Raw genomic sequence first — 20,000 nt, forward strand, 5'->3', positions numbered from 1 at the left:
GTCATATATCTACGTTTGTTTTAACTCAAATTAAAAAAATTTAACTCATACATAATAAAATGGATAGCTTTATCTTTTCATAAGAAAAAAAATAGAAAAATACATAAATTCAGGAAAACTTGGCTAATTAGGCAAATCGGGTCTTGCATAGTAGGCCGAGTACTGCATTCTGGCTACTAGGTACAACATATATATATATATATATATATATATATATATATATATATATATATATATATGTCGTACCTAGTAGCCAGAACTCACTTCTCAGCCTACTATGCAATGCCCGATTTGCCTAATAAGCCAAGTTTTCATGAATCAATTGTTTTTCGGCCTCCGAACCTACCTAACCTAACCTAACCTAACTTTTTCGGCTACATAACCCAACCTAACATATAGAGATAGGTTAGGTTAGGTTAGGTAGGGTTGGTTAGGTTCGGTCATATATCTACGTTAATTTTAACTCCAATGAAAAAAAATTGAACTCATACATAATGAAATGGGTAGCTTTATCATTTCATAAGAAAAAATTTAGAGAAAATATATTAATTCAGGAAAACTTGGCTTATTAGGCAAATCGGGCCATGCATAGTAGGCTGAGAAGTGAGTTCTGGCTACTAGGTACGACATATATATATATATATATATATATATATATATATATATATATATATATATATATATATATATATATATATATATATATATATATATATACATATATACACTAGCCGTACCCGGTCGGAGAGGGAGCCGGTCGGCCGAGCGAACAGCACGCTGGACTTGTGATCCTGTGGTCCTGGGTTCGATCCCAGGCGCCGGCGAGAAACAATGGGCAGAGTTTCTTTCACCCTATGCCCCTGTCACCTAGCAGTAAAATAGGTACCTGGGTGTTAGTCAGCTGTCACAGGCTGCTTCCTGGGGGTGGAGGCCTGGTCGAGGACTGGGCCGCGGGGACACTAAAAAGCCCCGAAATCATCTCAAGATAACCTCAAGATAACTCGGCCACGCGTTGCTGTGGCCGAGTACATTCCCCCACGCGGGTGAGGGGGGAATGGTAGGGAGGACTGGGGGACTGGGAAGATTGCTGTGCCACAGCAACGCGTGGCCGGTTACTGCTAGTAAACAATAAAATACAAAGTTATATTACAAGACCCACGAATCTTACCAACTGCCCTAACTCTTCCCAAGACTTAGGGATCTTCCTTCCCAAGACTTAGGGATCTTCCTTCCCAAGACTTAGGGATCTTCCTTCCCAAGACTTAGGGATCTTCCTTCCCAAGACTTAGGGATCTTCCTTCCCAAGACTTAGGGATCTTCCTTCCCAAGACTTAGGGATCTTCCTTCCCAAGACTTAGGGATCTTCCTTCCCAAAACTTAGGGATCTTCCTTCCCAAAACTTAGGGATCTTCCTTCCCAAGACTTAGGGATCTTCCTTCCCAAGACTTAGGGATCTTCCTTCCCAAGACTTAGGGATCTTCCTTCTCAAGACTTAGGGATCTTCCTTCTCAAGACTTAGGGATCTTCCTTCCCAAGACTTAGGGATCTTCCTTCCCAAGACTTAGGGATCTTCCTTCCCAAGACTTAGGGAATGAAGTCTGGTGGCATGACACCCTCCCCACCCCATAACGACACCTCTCCACCCCCCCCCCTCATAACGACACCTCCCTCCTCCCCTCCCCTTACGGGCTCACCATAGCCCGTGCTACATGGACACTTCGTCCAGAGTAGCTAAATCTCTAACAACAACAACAACAACCCCCCTCCCCCAGAAGGCGGGGGGTGGCATGACTACCCACCAAACACACACCGAAACTACGACGTTGGTACAACGTTCGAGCAAGTTTTAACACCACCTAACCAGTTATAACAACCAATATAGCAAGTTGTAACAACGTTCTAATACGTCATAAACACGTTAAGCCAAGATGTAACAACTTTATTTCAAGTTGTAACAAGCGGAAAATAGAGACAGTTTCGGTTTGTGTTTCCAGGGCAGAAACTACTGTGAGGGGAATTACAGTAGTGCTCCACACTTGCGGTACGGAGCGAAAGGTCAACAACTAAAATAATATAATCGAATATAATTTATTATATTATATAAAATAATATAATATAATCGAATTATTGTATAATAAAGAATATGCTCAGAGTGAGGGATTATTAACCCAAGTTGATGTAGAGTGGGAGACTGTAATGGGGAAGCAAAACTGTGTATAGAGGGTTATGATGTGACAATGTATGTGTGTGGATTGTGTGCTAGCCCACCAGAGTACCACTCCCGGGTACCTATTTTCTGCTAGGTAACAGGGCATCAGGGTGATAGAAACATTTTGCCCATTTGTCTCCGCCTCCACCGGGGATCGAACCCGGAACCTCAGCAGGTTCTGCACGTTCAAACTAGCAGGTCCATTGTTTATCACAATGAAATGTGTGAAGTAAAACATGTGTATGAGGCAAGTAACAACACCAGCAGACTAACAGATGTTGTCACAGCTCGTATAAGACTTGGCTACAAGTATCTCTGGGAGTTCGGCTTGTATAGGGATCTAGATGAAGTAAAGTGTAAAGTGTGTGGACAAAGACAGGGACACACACTCGAACACTATATCTAAGATTGTAGTAAAATTTAGAGATAACTCTAAACTCACGCTGCATGATATGGTATCTTATTACTTAGGATAAAATACCTGAAATCCTTGTACTGTGTCCATATTTCGCTTCCAGTAGATAAGAAACATATGAGATTAAGAAACAAGTAGTGTATTGTGAAGCCTAATAACAAACAGCAGCCTTCATATGATTCTTTAATATCTCCATTGCTCAAACAAGTATGTATTAACGATAAGACCTACCATTAATATATAATGACTTACTGTAAATATATACCTCTTGAAATTAGAGCATTCTCTGCAACTAGCTGACATTGTAATTGTAAGGTGTGAAGGATAGATGAAATTGTTTATGTAATAATCTCCATTGAGGTCTGATAAAGACCTTTTGTGCCATCTGTAATGCTTTTTGTGCTACCACTCACAGGATGAGTATGGGGGTGCACAATAAACTAGCCTCCTCTGGCGGCAATAGTTGAAAAATCCTCTGATTGCTTGAAGAGCATCCTCAACAGCATCTGAATGCTGGAGATGAAGCTACGATCTGACATCCGTTCCTCTGTCAGACTGATGGGGTACTACATGTGTGTTTATTACACCCGGCAGCCGCGGACCTGTTTCCGTTGTGGGATGTCGGGCCACACGCCTGAAGGCTGCCCTGCAGGCGCTGTTAACCACATTAATCTATTCTGCGAGCAGGATTTCCCTGCACTGATTGTTGAAGAGGCTCCAGAGGGTGTGGGTGAGCCCTTGGATGGAGTGTGTGTATGTAGAGAAGCTGCAGCTAATGAGGATCGGACGCTGGGTGTTGTGCCGTCGTCGCCTGCGTCTTCTGCGGCGGCCGTGTGTGACGACAAAATGGGTGTGGTTTGGTGGGTCGACCTTTCCCTGCTTCCCTCTTCTCCAGCTGCTGTGATTTGTTATCCCGTGGCTCACATCTCAGCTTGCTTGCCTCTTCTGCCTGTCATGCCTGTGGAGTGTGGGGGGGTCACCGCCTCCTGTTATGCTTGGGCCAGAACCCCCCCCCCCTCCCCTGGTCGTAGCCGTTGTTGAGGTTTTACATGCCTGTGCCAGGTCGAGGACTCTGCGTCACTCTGGAGTTGGATTCTGTGGCGGTAGAGAACTCAGATGACCTGGTCCCTGACCCTAAGCACTCGTGGCACTCTTAATTAGTACTGGCCTCGGATGGTCCTGCCTGGGAGTACGTGGGGGATTTTGTGAACTGCGTGTCTACTGATGGTGAGGGGTCTGTGACTGGTGATGATCCAATGGTCTCGGAGGTGCTGGTAGCAGATGTCCATGCGTCAGATGTGGGTGCTGGTGTGGGGAGCACTGTGTAGGTTCCTGTGTTCCCCATGTGGGCTCCCGCAGTGGGAGATGGTACCCAACCCTTGTGGAAGATGATGCAGCCCGTTAACTCATGGTAGCTCTTAAGAAAGATAGTTGACGTGGGGGTTCTGCACCTGTGCCTGGTGCCTTGTGGTTCATTGCTAGTTTGGGCCCTGTGGTGTCGCCCGGGTGGTTGCCTCGTTGGGGAGCGCCATATCAGTTGCTGATGAGGAGTCTGGACCCAGTCTGGAGGGCCAGGTGCGGCCGCTTCCATGGTGCTCATCCACCATGTGGGTGCCCAGCATGCAGGCTTTCATCTCTGGTGTTTCTGATTTTACCTCGCACCCTCGAGAGAGGTCTGGCGGGATATCTCGTCTTCAGGAAGATGAGCGGACCGTTTGTGGTTTCCGGAAAAGGATTATCTGCATAAATATGTTTAGGCGTTGCCTTCTCGCGTATGTTCCTTTCCTTTGGCACATTGATGTGTTTCGATTTTTTTGTTGTGGGCCCTTCAGGTTTTTGATTGTTCATTTGTATTGTTTATAACGTGTGATGCTTTTGTAATCGTTTTGGGCTGACTTGTGTATTTGTATTTTTGTTTGAATTTTTGTTTGTTTTGTTGGTTTCTTTTTTGTATTTGTTTTTATGGTATTTATGTTGCATGCTTTCACAAATATAAAAATAAAAAATATAAAATGTATCAGGATGATGATGGACAGTGTATTGTGATCAGGATGATGATGGACAGTGTATTGTGACCAGGATGATGATGGACAGTGTATTGTGATCAGGATGATGATGGACAGTGTATTGTGATCAGGATGATGATGGACAGTGTATTGTGATCAGGATGATGATGGACAGTGTATTGTGATCTGACTTGTCCTACTCTAGACATACCAGAGAGCATATTGAGGCGGTTACTCGAAGTCTGCACTAAAAAGGCACCCCCTCCTTGAGTGCCGATGGGTACATGTATAAACACGTGGATGGGGTCGCCATGGGTTCTCCTCTAGGTGTCCTGTTCGCAAATTTTTTAACATGAGTATCATAAAGCAGTACCATATATACTGCAGGTACGTTGGCGACATATTTATGTAGGTACCTGATGTCGGACGTCTGCAATAGTTGAAAGAAACATTCCAGCAGCATTCGGTGTTAAGTTTCATTTATGAGATGGAGAATGATGAGAAGCTGCCCTTTCTAGATGCAACAATCGTGGAAAGGAATGGAGGCTTTCAAACAGCAGTCTACACTATGCAAACGAACATAGGACTGTGCCTTAAAGCCAATAGTGACTGCCTAGACAGGTACAAGCAAAGTGTTGTCAATCAACTTGAGGATGGTCCAGGACGGACCGAAACGTCGTCGTCCCTTCACTTTCTAGTGAGTGGATAGGTCAATGTATTTCAGCCACGTTATTGTGACTCCTCGTCTGCAAAGTGATGTCAATGCCTACATCGACCGAGCTCTCACTCACAGCTCTGGTTGGAAGCAGGTCGACGAGGAACTCTGTAGAGTAAGGAAGATCCTAGTCAATAATGGCTTCTCTAACGGTTATGTTGAAGACGTTATTAAAAGAAAGGTGAAACACCATGCAACCTCTGAAGACAGAGATTTACTACAAAAACAAGAAGACTGCCAACCTACTCATGAAGAACTCTCTAGACACCAAACAGAATGCCTTGAAAGAAACCAACGTCGTCTATGCCTTCACATGCCCACTTGGGGACAGTCAGCCCCAAAGATCTCAGTGTATTGGCAAGACAACAACACCTCAAGGCGATAATCTATGCACAAACAACAGGGCTCCATCAACGAGCATACAATCATACAACCAGACCATAACAAGTGAAATTTTAACAAGCAACACTGAAATAATCGACAGGTATAACGGCAGCAGAAGATTGGACATCAGCGAGGCCCTACACATCAATAAGTCAACACCAGCAATCAATAACCAGTTAACACATAATTACATTCTACCCACTTCAAGACCCCGAACCAACACAAGAGACAGTAGAAGCAAGAACATAGGGATTTAATGGTCTATTAATATCCAATATGCCATTCATCCACTTATTCATCTCAATCACGTCCTGTACCACCTCACTCCAGGTGGTGCCTAGCAAAATGCATCCCTTGGCGTCACAGCATCACAGCAACATGCCAGTTGCTGTGAGGCTTCTGTGCTGGCTAGGGTTCGAGTCTCCTGATGGGAAAGTGTTCTAAAGTTGTAAAACTTCACTTGCGTGTTTAGGCAAGTTAGTGCATTAAGCATAGACACAGTGTTCTCCCATATTAACAAGGACTTGATGAAAGAACGTGAGTGACCTCTGGCTAGCTCTACTTGCCCTTGGGAGGTGGTGATCTTTGGGGGGTTTATATATCCCAAAATTACCATCTCTTTTAAGGGTCTGAGTTTGGTGTAGTGAGTTAAAGGCATACCATCTTTGCCAGTTGCTGTGAGGCTTCCATACTGGCTACGGTTTAAGTCTCCTGATGGGAAAGTGTTCTAAAGATATTATATATATATATATATATATATATATATATATATATATATATATATATATATATATATATATATATATATATATATATAAAGTTTGTGAGGGTACCACCTCTGGTGCCAATGTGGGGACCCATAGCCTCGAAGAAGAAAATAAAAAGTATTCAGAGGAGACCTTGTGGTTTCTCACTGAACACAAATATTATCTTCTCCTACCACCCCCATTCTTTTGTATGTACACATATATATTTACTTTATTTGAACTTTGTTACAAAAAAGGAGTTACATATGGGATACAAAGATGTTTATCATAGGTTGTCGAGTTCCTCCAGCTCCTCAGATGGCGGGCAGGAACCCTGGATGCAGTGCGCATTTCCCCTCTGTATCGCCACACTGAGGCGCTGGAAAAGAAAGCTTGCAGCTCTTGGGCCCCTTGTTGTTTCAATGAGCCTAGAACCCAGTTCCTTCAAAAAACTGGTAGCACTTTTACCCCAGGCGCCGAGTGTCTCAGAAGCAATGGGGACAAAATTGTAGTGGTGATCCAGTATATATATATATATATATATATATATATATATATATATATATATATATATATATATATATATATATATATATATATATATATATATATATATATATATATATATATATATATATATATTATTCACTCGGAATAAGATATGTTATTTGAAAATAACTTTGATATATGAGCTTAAAAATTTGGTATATATATAACCTCACAATAAATCCATCATTTTGAATATTTTTTCTCCAACAAACCTCAAAGGAAGTATTGTGAAAAATCAAAATATTCGTCTTAATCTAAGAATTTGTTTGAAGAAAATAGGAGATTTCCTCGATGTTCTTAAGAAGATAAATACCAGACAGCCTGCAGATCTCACAAGAATATCCTGTTTCCGAAATGTTCTTGACATTTTTCAACATAATATAACCAAACAGGGATTTCGAAAATTACATCCAGAAAATCAACTTTTTTATCTCGAGCTTCTTGAAGATCTTTGATAAAGAACCACATTGGAAACTACTGAACAATATGCAACACTGGGCGTTCGTGAGGAGGTTTGCAACTTGGTCAAAATGTTTCTAAATAACAAGAAATTTAGATACAGAACGGTCAAATGAAATGCGAGGGATTGGCTGTCAGTATGACTGCAGTACACCCAGGGTTGCAATGTCAGTCTTATGTGCAACAATGAGTCACAATAACGTGACTGAAGATATGTTGAGCAACCCGCGCAACAGAAGATGATGAGACGACGACGTTTCGGTCCGTCCTGCACTATTATCAAGTCAAGTGTGACGTGACCGAAATTGATTGATTGATGAAGATTAAGCCACCCAATAGGTGGCACGGGCATGAATAGCCCGTAAGTGGTAGAATTTTTCTTTATTAAATGTACACTGTGTGCTGAGGATGCATTTAATCGTCAGGCTGCTATCGTGGGGGAGGAAACTGCTGGGCAGTATTGATGAGGGTCTCCAACTGCTGGACACCTTTTTTGACCAGAAGAGTGGCAATGTTGATGCCTTCAGGGTGGTTACTGCAAGATTCAGGGACTCTTAAAGCTCTTCTAAGTTCATTGGTTGCTTCACATTCCAGAAGATAGTGAAGTAATGGCTTTCCTGTGACAGTTTGGCAGAAGATGCACTCTCTCTCGGGGTTCACTAATCTCCCAGTTGCATCTGTAACCTAGACGTAGTCTATATAACCTAACTGCTATTTCCCTGTGGATTCCTTTTGGGATATTTAACCTTTCTAACTTGGTGGCCTGAAGATACCATATTGCAGAGGGCGAACCTTCTGCTAATCTCTGGTGTAGATGGGCTGTGTTGAGGTGTGAGTTTGTTGGTGGTGATTTTATTTACTCTAGGTTGGGCTGTTGTTGTTGTTTAAGATTAACCTACTGGGAACTAACAGTTTCAAGTAGCACGGGCTATGGTGAGCCCGTAGTGGACTTACCTGGCACAGGAGCGGGGCAAGTAGCACGGGCTATAGTGAGCCCGTAGTGGACTTACCTGGCACAGGAGCGGGGCAAGTAGCACGGGCTATAGTGAGCCCGTAGTGGACTTACCTGGCACAGGAGCGGGGCAAGTAGCACGGGCTATGGTGAGCCCGTAGTGGACTTACCTGGCACAGGAGCGGGGCAAGTAGCACGGGCTATGGTGAGCCCGTAGTGGACTTACCTGGCACAGGAGCGGGGCAAGTAGCACGGGCTATGGTGAGCCCGTAGTGGACTTACCTGGCACAGGAGCGGGGCAAGTAGCACGGGCTATGGTGAGCCCGTAGTGGACTTACCTGGCACAGGAGCGGGGCTGTAACTGTGACACAGGAGCGGAGACCGAGATGATTGATTGATGAAGATTAAGCCACCCAAGAGGTGGCACGGGCATGAATAGCCCGTAAGTGGTGGCCCTTTCGAGCCATTACCAGTATCAAAAGATGATACTGGAGATCTGTGGAGGCGCAACTGCACCCTGCGTGACGGGAGATGTCTCCCGGACCAAGTGTGGCATGGAGACCGAGGGAGGCACAGGTATTAAATAAGGCAAGAGAGAGATGGAGAGAAGTGAGGAGGAAATTCCTAGAGAAACTTTTCACTCAGGTAAGGAAAACCCTTCAGGTCAGTTCCCAATGGTCTAGACCAGGAGTCATGATGTCACACTAGTGATGTCAATGGTGGTATATGCTTGACTAGTGATGTCAGTGGTGGTATATACTTGACTAGTGATGTCAGTGATGGTATATACTTGACTAGTGATGTCAGTGGTGGTATATACTTGACTAGTGATGTCAGTGGTGGTATATACTTGACTAGTGATGTCAGTGATGGTATATACTTGACTAGTGATGTCAGTGGTGGTATATACTTGTCTAGTGACGTCAGTGGTGGTATATGCTTGACCAGTGATGTCAGTGGTGGTATATACTTAACCAGTGATGTCAGTGGTGGTATATGCTTGACTAGTGATGTCAGTGGTGGTATATGCTTGACCAGTGATGTCAGTGATGGTATATGCTTGACTAGTGATGTCAGTGGTGGTATATGCTTGACTAGTGATGTCAGTGGTGGTATATGCTTGACCAGTGATGTCAGTGGTGGTATATGCTTGACTAGTGATGTCAGTGGTGGTATATGCTTGACTAGTGATGTCAGTGGTGGTATATGCTTGACCAGTGATGTCAGTGGTGGTATATACTTAACCAGTGATGTCAGTGGTGGTATATGCTTGACTAGTGATGTCAGTGGTGGTATATGCTTGACCAGTGATGTCAGTGATGGTATATGCTTGACTAGTGATGTCAGTGGTGGTATATGCTTGACTAGTGATGTCAGTGGTGGTATATGCTTGACTAGTGATGTCAGTGGTGGTATATGCTTGACCAGTGATGTCAGTGATGGTATATGCTTGACTAGTGATGTCAGTGGTGGTATATGCTTGTCTAGTGATGTCAGTGACGGTATATGCTTGACCAGTGATGTCAGTGGTGGTATATACTTGACTAGTGATGTCAGTGGTGGTATATGCTTGTCTAGTGACGTCAGTGGTGGTATATACTTGACTAGTGATGTCAATGGTGGTATATACTTGACTAGTGATGTCAGTGGTGGTATATGCTTGACTAGTGATGTCAATGGTGGTATATACTTGACTAGTGATGTCAGTGGTGGTATATGCTTGACTAGTGATGTCAATGGTGGTATATACTTGACTAGTGATGTCAGTGGTGGTATATGCTTGACTAGTGATGTCAATGGTGGTATATACTTGACTAGTGATGTCAGTGGTGGTATATGCTTGACTAGTGATGTCGGTGGAGGTATATACTTGACTAGTGATGTCAGTGGTGGTATATACTTGTCTAGTGACGTCAGTGGTGGTATATACTTGACTAGTGATGTCAGTGGTGGTATATACTTGTCTAGTGACGTCAGTGGTGGTATATACTTGACTAGTGATGTCAGTGGTGGTATATACGTGACTAGTGACGTCAGTGGTGGTATATACTTGACTAGTGATGTCAGTGGTGGTATATACTTGACCAGTGATGTCAGTGGTGGTATATACTTGACTAGTGACGTCAGTGGTGGTATATACTTGACTAGTGACGTCAGTGGTGGTATATGCTTAACTAGTGACGTCAGTGGTGGTATATACTTGACTAGTGATGTCAGTGGTGGTATATACTTGACTAGTGACGTCAGTGGTGGTATATACTTGACTAGTGACGTCAGTGATGGTATATACTCGACCAATGGAGCAGTCACCAGTGGCTGTTTCTCATTGGTTAATTCATCTGCTGGGCTGTTTAATCTCAAGAAGCCTGAGAAAACTTCCTATATTGACATCAGCATTTTAAGTTGAGGGATTCTGCAAGAGAAGGATTCTTTACGGTGAGGGATTCTGTCTGATTCTCATTTGATTGGCCAATAAGGAAGAAATAAGTGACGTCTAACTTACCACGTTAAGTTAACTTCACAGGAAACTTTTATTATTTATGAACACCAGGAATTATGTATTGAACATTCGCTGTTAATATTAAGTTCACACTAAAGACTGTATTCCAGTGTGCTAAAGTAAGTAAGTAAGTAATTATCAAAAGAAGGCACCAAACCGGGAAGGCTATGCAGCACCATCAAATACGCAAAATAATCAGAGGGCGCTAAATATCACCAAGGATGCCAATACGAGAACAAAAACGCATAAGGCGAACGATATCAAAAGTATCCGAGTCACCAAGAATTCTATCGAGGGACAGGTGACCGCGAGGGGCGGTCGGAAAGCAAGACACACGCTCGTCCTGGAAGTCAGGACATTCAAGAAGGACATGCACGACCGTAAGAGGGACAATGCAACTAGGACAATAAGGAGCAGGGCGGCGCTCCATCAAGTGACCATGGGTTAAGCGAGTATGGCCAATACGCAACCTCGCCAGAGCTGTTTCCCACCGCCGGTTACGGTGGAAGGAGGACGGCCACGAGGAAACAACATTTAAGAGTACGTAGCTTGTTACCAGTAACAGACAACCAAGAAGCCTGCCAACGGGTAAGGACTGAGGAATGGATAACCGGGTAAAAGTCGGAATACGGAATGCCTTTACGAGAGATGGGACAAGAACGGACAGCTTCCTTAGCGGCAGCATCCGCACGCTCATTTAAAGACACACCAATATGGCTGGGAACCCAACAAAACTCAACCGACTTAAATTTACTGTGAACGAGAAACAGCCAATGCTGGATCTCGACAACTACTGGATGAACCGGATTAAAGGACCCGAGAGCCATGAGGGCACTACGAGAGTCAACAACAACCACAAAGGAAGACTGACAACGAGAAAGCAGGAGACGAAGAGCATAGAGAATAGCATAAAGTTCCGCTGTAAAGATGCTAGTCTCCGGAGGCAAGCGACACATATAAGTGCGATCAGGAAAAACAACAGAGTAGCCAACACCGTCCGCTGACTTAGACCCATCGGTGAAGACAGAAACGGAGCGGGAGTGAGAAGAAAAGTGCTCGAGGAAAAGGCGTTTTAGAACCGTAGGAGGGGTAAAAGCTTTAGTGATACGGGTCAAGGAAGTACAAAACCGCGGAAGAGGGACCCTCCACGGGGGCAAAGAAGGAACAACACGAGGAGAAACATCAGAAATACGAACGGAGAGAGAATCCTGTAGGCGAGATAACCGGACAGAAAGAGGGAGGTGGTGAAGAGGAACAGGAACCGCAGGAGGGGTAAAAGTTAAAGCACGACAGAGGCGAGAGGAAGGATGTTGCAAGGACCGCGCAAGATAGCGAAGACAGTAGCGATCACGGCGGTCCTGGAGAGACAGGAAGCCAGTGTCAACATATAAGCTAAGGATGGGAGTCGAACGAAAGGCACCAGAACTGAGGCGCAACCCAGTATGGTGCAAAGCATCAAGACGGCGAAGAGTAGAAGGAGAAGCAGACGAGTAAGCAGGGCAACCATAATCGAGCTTAGACAGGACGAGAGAGGAATGTAAAGCAAGGAGAGTGCGCCTATCTGCCCCCCAAGAAGTATGGGACAAGATCCGAAGGAGGGTAAGGGCCTTAGAGCACTCAACACGGAGGTAAGAGATATGGGGAGACCAAGACAAACGAGTGTCAAGGAATAACCCCAAAAGCTTCGCGGAATCTTTGTATTCAAGGGGATGACCATAAAGTGACAAAGAGGGACGAAGAACAACCCGTTTCCGCGTAAAAGTCATGGCACAAGTCTTAGAAGTAGAGAACTTGAAGCCATGACCTGTGGCCCAAGACGACACGGCATCAATTGCAAGTTGAAGCCGGCGTTGAAGGAGAGGCGAATCATCACCCTGACAACAAAGGGTAAGATCATCGACATAGAGAGCGGAGAAGACACCAGAAGGAAGAGAGGAAAGAAGACCATTGAGGGCAACAAGAAAAAGAGTAGTGCTCAGAACACTACCCTGGGGCACACCTTCGTATTGCTGAAAAGAGGGAGAGAGAGCGGTACCAAGGCGCACCCGAAAGGAACGACGAGAGAGGAAGCTGCGGAGAAAGAGAGGGAGATGACCACGAAGGCCAAAAGAATGAAGTTGAGATAGGATATGATAACGCCAAGTGGTGTCGTAAGCCTTTTCTAGGTCAAAAAGGACGGCAACAACGGAGGTCTTCGCAGCAAAAGCAGTACGAATATAGACCTCCAAGTTCACCAGGACATCTGTCGTGCTGCGGCACTTGCGGAAACCAAATTGAGAAGGGGAGAGGAGGTGATGGTGTTCCAGGAACCACATCAGACGAACGTTAACCATACGTTCAAAGAGTTTGCAGACACAACTTGTGAGAGCAATAGGGCGAAAGTCCTTAGGGGAAGTACCCAGAGACCCCGGTTTGCGAACAGGGAGGACAACGGCATCGAGCCAGTCCTCAGGGACTGACAACGACTCCCAGATCCGATTATACAGACTCAGTAAATACTGAGACGTGCTCGGAGGGAGATGGCGAAGCATCTCATAATGAATACCATCGGAGCCCGCCGCCGTAGAACCGCAGAGGGCCAGGGCAGAACGAAGTTCAGAGAGAGAGAAGGGATCATTATAGGGAAGCTGAAGATGAGTGCAGAAATCTAAAGGACGAGACTCAAGGACAGGTTTACGAAGAAGGAAAGATTGGGGAAGATGAAGACCAGAGCTAACAGAAGAAAAGTGGGAACCCAGTTCGGAAGCGACCTGCAACGGGTCCGCCACAAGAGTATCATGGAGGTGAAGGACCGGTGAAACATCGGGAACGAACTTACCCGCTATCTTGCGGATACGCTTCCAGATCTGGGCCAGAGGGGTCTCGGACGTAATTGTTGAGACATAAGATGCCCAACATTCACGTTTAGCCGTACGGATGGCCCTACGGGCCACCGCACTCGCTTTCCGAAAGAAAAGAAAAGAATCGGTCGTCTGCCTACGGCGGTGCCTCTTCCAGGATGCACGCTTACAGCGGACAGCCCGAGCACAGTCCGCATTCCACCAGGGAACGCACTTCCGTGGACCCCGAGAGGAAGAGCGAGGAATAGAGCGGAGGGCAGCGTTGAAGACAGTGGCATGAAAAAGGAGGAGAGCGCGAGAGAGAGGCAGAAGGGAGAGGTCAGGGAGAGCAGCACTGAGGGTAAATAGGGTCCAGTCTGCCTTAGCAAACTGCCACCTAGGGAAAGAGAGGGAAGGGCGAAAAGAGAAAAAGGAAACAAGGATGGGGAAATGATCACTTCCATGGAGGTCATCAAGAACCTGCCACGTGAAATCTAAGTAAAGAGAAAAAGAGCAGAGAGAAAGATCAAGACAAGAAAGGGTGCGAGTCCGAGAGTCCAAATGAGTGGGCTCACCAGAATTCAGAAGAGAGAGGGAAGAAGAGAGGAGAAACGGCTCAAGGAGGCGATCCCGGGTATTCGTCAGAACGTCACCCCAAAGAGAATGACGACAATTGAAGTCACCCAGCAGGAGCACAGGCTCCGGCAAGGAGTCCAGGAGGTGTTTCAAATCAGGAAGAGAGAGCGGGACACTCGGGGGGAGATAAATGGAACAAACTGTGTACCATTTCCCCACAAAGATACGAGCAGCAGAACAATGGAGAGGCGAAGGAAAAAGTAAAGGAACAAAGGGAACATCAGCCCGAATCAAGAGAGCAGAAGAATTAGAAGCCCCAGCAATGGCTGGGGGGGGGGGGGGAGAGAAAGGAATAGCCACGAAAACGACTAGGACGAGCACCAAGCATTGGCTCCTGGAGACAGACACAAAGGGGCGAAAACCGCGAAATCAGAAGTTGGAGTTCGAGGAAATTGGCGTAATAACCTCGAACGTTCCATTGAAGAATGGACAACGACGAGAAGAGAAAGGACAAAAACAGAGAACAAGGAAGAAACAAAGGCGAAAGAGCAACAGAGCACGTTAAAGAATATCAGGGTCGGGATCAGGGTCAGCAAAGTCAGGGTTAGGGGGCATGGGTAAACTGAGCAAAGACGGAGGGAAGGAAACGGGAGAACAGATCAGAGGTGGGCGGGCAAGGTCCGGAGGAGGAGGAGGAGGAGGAAGAGGAGGAGACAACGGAGAGGAGCCGTCAAGGACAGCAGCAGGAGGAGGGGGAGTAGAAAGAGGGGAGCGCACCCCAGCAAGAGCAGCAACCGAAAGGGAAGCAGGGGCCAAAGAAACCTCCATAGCAGGAACAGGGGGCGCAAGCACTGAAACGGGAGGGGAAGGAGCAACAGAGCCAGAAGGAGGAGCTGAGGAAGAAAGCGAAGCCTTCTTACCCGCCGGGGAAGAGGAAGGAGAGGAGCCAGGCTTACGCTTCTGACTTAAAGAGACCGGTGTCCCAGCAACTACGTACCGGGCAACGGATTCCAGTGTCTCAACAGGAGAAGCCGAACGAGAGCACACACGACGGCCGTTAGGAGAGCGATGGACATCCGCCCGCACCGACAGACGGTGGGGAGAGCCGATAGATGGAGGAAGAGGATGGGAAGGAGGATCGGAGGGGGACGAGGAAGAAGACACAGAAGACACGACAGACCGGGTAGAAGGAAGGGGAACCCCAGACAGAGGACCAGGAGGAGGATCCTTCGGGAGAGAACCCAAAGGAACAGAGGAGGGGGCAGTGGGCGCATCAGGGTCCAAGGCCCGGAAACGGTTGTGAGTCTGAGGAAGGCGGGAAGGACGAGGAGAGGAAGAGCGCAACACGCGAGCATAAGAGATATTAGCATAAGGCGGGAGCCGGCGAACCTGGCGCCTCGCCTCAGGAAAAGATAAACGCTCCCGGTGCCTCAGGTTGAGGACGGCTGCCTCAAGCTTGTAATGGACACACGCACGGGAGAAGGTAGGATGGGCCTCACCGCAGTTGAGGCAACGAGCCTGGGGAGAAGTGCACTCCGACTTAGAGTGACCTTCACTCCCACACAAAGGACAGAGAGAGAGAGTCCCAGAGCAGCGGAGGGCACCATGCCCAAACCTCCAGCACTTGTTACAAAGTCGAGGAGAAGGAATATACTCCTGGACAGAGCACCTAGCACCAGCAAGAATGACAGAGGATGGAAGGGTCCTACCATCAAAGGTGATCTTCACAACGCGAAGGGGTTGACGGCGACGACCACGAGGGGGACGAGTAAACGAGTCAACCTGGAGGACAGAATGGCCTTGGGCATCAAGGATATGCCGAATATCATCGTGGCAATCCTGCAGATTCCGAACACCGGTTGCAACATAGGGTGGGAGGAGAATAGTGCCAACACTGGCATTCATCTGAACGTTCTTGGAGACCCGAACAGGGGTCTCGCCAAGGCAAGATAAGGCAGCCAAGCGGGAAGCCGCATCCTGAGAAGGAGCAGCAACGACACGTGTACCGAGACGAGTGGGGTTGAAAGTAACAGACGCATCCACGGAATCTACAAGATGCCGATGGAGGGAGAAATCGTCAGGAGGCGCAGAATCAAGAGGGAGGAGATCAAAGTATTTGGCCCATGAAGCAGGACCAAACAAGGCCTGATACGCATCGGCACGAGAAGGAATCGAGCGAGTGCGGTTGGGGCGCGAACGGCGTTGAGAACCCCTAGAGAGAGAGGGGTCAAAAGGCGCAGTAGTCACAACGAAAGACTTAGCCACACCAGGGGACAAAGTGGTCACCACCGGGGGCTGGAGGCTCGACCCAACCACAGAGGAGGGAGGGGAGCTGGGGGAAGAAGTCAGGACGGTCAAAGGAGGAGCAAGGTCGGGGCCCAACGCAGCGGGAGCTACAGAGCCTGGTCTTCCAATACAGGCCGACTCGGGGGCTTGGTCGCCCACCCCACGAGCCTGAGAGGGTACAACGGAAACATTCAACGACATAGAGACGAAAAATGACAAATTCATCCACGAATGTGCCCCCATACCCACCATGGAGCCACAATTAGAGGCAGGACACCCAGCAGGAAGCTATCGCCGATCATGCCGGGGCCCCCTAGGGGTGCGTCGTGAGTATACGCCCCACAAACGCCACCTTAAGAACCGTCAGTCCGTCGAGAGCGGGTTCAGCGACGAAAGGGGGATTGACAATAAAAGGTTCCCCTCGCTCGAGACGTTGGGTACTACAGTTCTACGGGTGCAATAGTATGCCTCCTCAAGCACCCGGGCGTCAAAATAAAAGAAGTCCAAAGAAAGAATCCAAAACAAGCAAAAGGTCGGCAGGAAACGACAAGCAGATAGGAGAAGAGGGGGGAGAAAAACGAAACATAAGGAAAAGGAAAAGCGATCCGGCACAATTGGAGAAGACAGCAGCAGGAGTGCAAGGCCAGAAAAGGACAGAGGACTGCCCAACGGAGCATCACACTCCGGCAGCCGTCCACCAAGCCCCTCTCACGACGCCAACGGGCTGGATGGGGAGGGGGCCAGTGTGCTAAAGTGATCCATTATTATCCTATTCTTCAGTGAGGTTGAATCATCGATGATGGTTAGAGCGAACAGCTGCATGATCAGTGAATCACCTAGGACATTGTTAGTGTAAATAAGACACCTGTTAAGCCGTCATCCGTCGATTGATTGATTAGCGAAGAGTCAGCCTCCCAAGAGGTGGCACGGGCATGAATAACCCGTATGGGTTATCTTGAGATGATTTCGGGGCTTTTTTAGTGTCCCCGCGGCCCGGTCCTCGACCAGGCCTCCACCCCCAGGAAGCAGCCCATGACAGCTGACTAACACCCAGGTACCTATTTTTACTGCTAGGTACCAGGGGCATAGGATGAAAGAAACTGCCCATTGTTTCTCGCCGGCGCCTGGGATCGAACCCAGGACCACAGAATCACAAGTCCAGTGTGCTGTCCGCTCGGCCGACCGGCTCCCGACCGACCGGGTGGTAGATTTTTTGGAGTGAATGTGATCTTTGGTCGTGAAAAGTCATCCATCGCCATCCAGCTTGCAGGATGCAACGTCACGACTGTGTTTTACATCCTGTGATGTGTATTCCTTGTTCAATAGCATATGCACATAGTGCAAGATTCCTAATACGGATTACACCTGAAAGCCGCCTGTATGGATATTGGTATGAATGTATGAACGAGATCTGGCCACTGTATGTACAGCAATTGCTGTATTTTTATTTTTTTTTTTTTATTTTTACATGCAGAGCATGCAAATTAAATACAATAAAATTACAGAATACATAAAGGAAAACAATAGACCACCGGCCAGAAGGGCCGACAGCCGAGCACAACAAAACACATACACAAGAAAAACATGAAAAATACAGCATACATCAAAGCACAAAACAGAATACAATGACAATCCAGCAATCACAGTACAAAACAACACCTCCAAAAAACAAAACATACAACAAGAGGCAACAGGTAAAGCAACAGAAAATCAATACATTAACGCCCCGTAACAAAAGGCGAGGCCAATTACAATAAAAAAATCAGGCAGAAACACAAGTCACTAAACACCGGCCTGAAGGGCCAACATCAAAAACACAAGAAAACAAAAGAAAAAGAAAACACACAGCAAGCACACAGACTACGAAAAGATCTCATACTTGTCCGGCCACTCTTCCGCCGGGAAGCGAATACAGTACGCTTCCCAAAGTAACATAATGTCCTCCGAAACATGGTCACTATTGAGCGTACGAGGATCGGACATTAACTCTGGCACACCCACAATAAAACACTTAGCCCGACGAATCCAGATGGTAGAAGGGCACCACGGAGCAGGACGCACACGGTCAACAATTTCAAAATGCAACGGATGGTCAGCTTCCATCGCCACTCCGGAGGCCAAGATGAGAGGGAGAGGCTTCTTCCCAAGAGGCCGGGCAATGGGCAGCACACTGGGAGCCTCCTCAGCTGCCTCACAGGGCCCCTCGGCAACCACTGAACGTTGCACCTGCTGGGACCCCCCACGCTTGGCATCCTTTTTCAGCACCAGCTTGATGCCTCGGCTCGCACTAGGATCCACACCATCCACGCCCGTAGGAGCAACCACCTCCCACTGCGGAGAACCTTCTGCAGGAGAAAGAACAGGAGGTAAAATAGACGCACAATCATCGTCAACAGCCGACACATGGACATCAGCCACCACCAGCGTCGTAGAGCACGAGGCACCCGGAATCGCCACACCATCTCCCGAAGCTCCACCCGCGTCGTAGTCCTCCATATCAGCCCAAGCAGTAGAAGAGCGCCTAGAACGCTTGGGCACTGGCCGCACATCCTCACAGCCGGAGGCGGACCCAGAACCACGGCCCTCACGAACCGGGCGAACCAACGCCCGTCGCAGTACTTCAGCAGCCTCAACCACATGGGGAACCGGGCTGCACGCAACAGGATGCTCCACAGCCCCCCCAACACCCAACACAGCCGGAACACCTGGCGAGGGTGCAGGACCAGGCACAGCAGCAGGAGTCGAGGAAGACGCAGACGCACTCGGCTGAGGGGCAACAAGCACCGGGGGCATGTCGGGTGACGCAGGAGGGGCCGCATCAGCAGCGACTGGGACCTGCTCCACTTCATCTCCGGAATCCACGCCCTGAGGGAGCGGCGAGAAATCCTCCTCCCGGAATAAGTTAACGGGCGCAGCAGGTGTCTCAGAGCACCCGGCAGCCTGATGCCCCAACTGGCCACACCGGAAACAAGTACGGGGCTGCCGGGCATAGTACACCCGAACGTAGTAGCCCAGCAGCCGGACAGAAGATGGGATATCCGACCGCAGGCGCATACCTAATGTACGGACGTTCGTCTGCTTCCCTGCATACTTCCCCGAGGACAGCTTGTTTACCCGCACACTGATGACTGCACCATACCTCCCGAAGAAGCGTCGGAGAAGGTTTTCAGGGAACTCCAGGGGCGCACCGTGCACACTGACATATGTCAGGGCACCACTTCGGTCCGAGATCGTAACGGAGCCGGCGCCATCCGGCAACTACAATGAACGCCCCTCGTTCCGCCGGAGGAAGTCCCGATACTCCTCCTCCCCCACGAACTTGACAATCACCCGGTGGGCCGTAACAAGCTCAACGCCATACACAGCTTCCACCGGGACACGCAG

The 20,000-nt window shown here is 47.7% G+C and overlaps 1 protein-coding gene across 1 annotated transcript; it reads left to right on the plus strand.

The window, feature by feature from the left end:
* Nucleotides 1-3,242: 3,242 nt before the first annotated feature.
* On the plus strand, nt 3,243-10,842 carry LOC138364319 (mucin-19-like). The gene is made up of 2 exons (XM_069323921.1): nt 3,243-3,484; nt 9,174-10,842. Exons 1-2 carry the CDS (start codon nt 3,243-3,245, stop codon nt 10,840-10,842), a joined length of 1,911 nt encoding a protein of 636 aa, XP_069180022.1.
* The last annotated feature ends 9,158 nt before the right edge of the window (nt 10,843-20,000 follow it).

The sequence above is a fragment of the Procambarus clarkii genome, chromosome 13, assembly GCF_040958095.1.
Source record: "Procambarus clarkii isolate CNS0578487 chromosome 13, FALCON_Pclarkii_2.0, whole genome shotgun sequence".
In the NCBI taxonomy this organism is placed as follows: domain Eukaryota; kingdom Metazoa; phylum Arthropoda; class Malacostraca; order Decapoda; family Cambaridae; genus Procambarus; species Procambarus clarkii.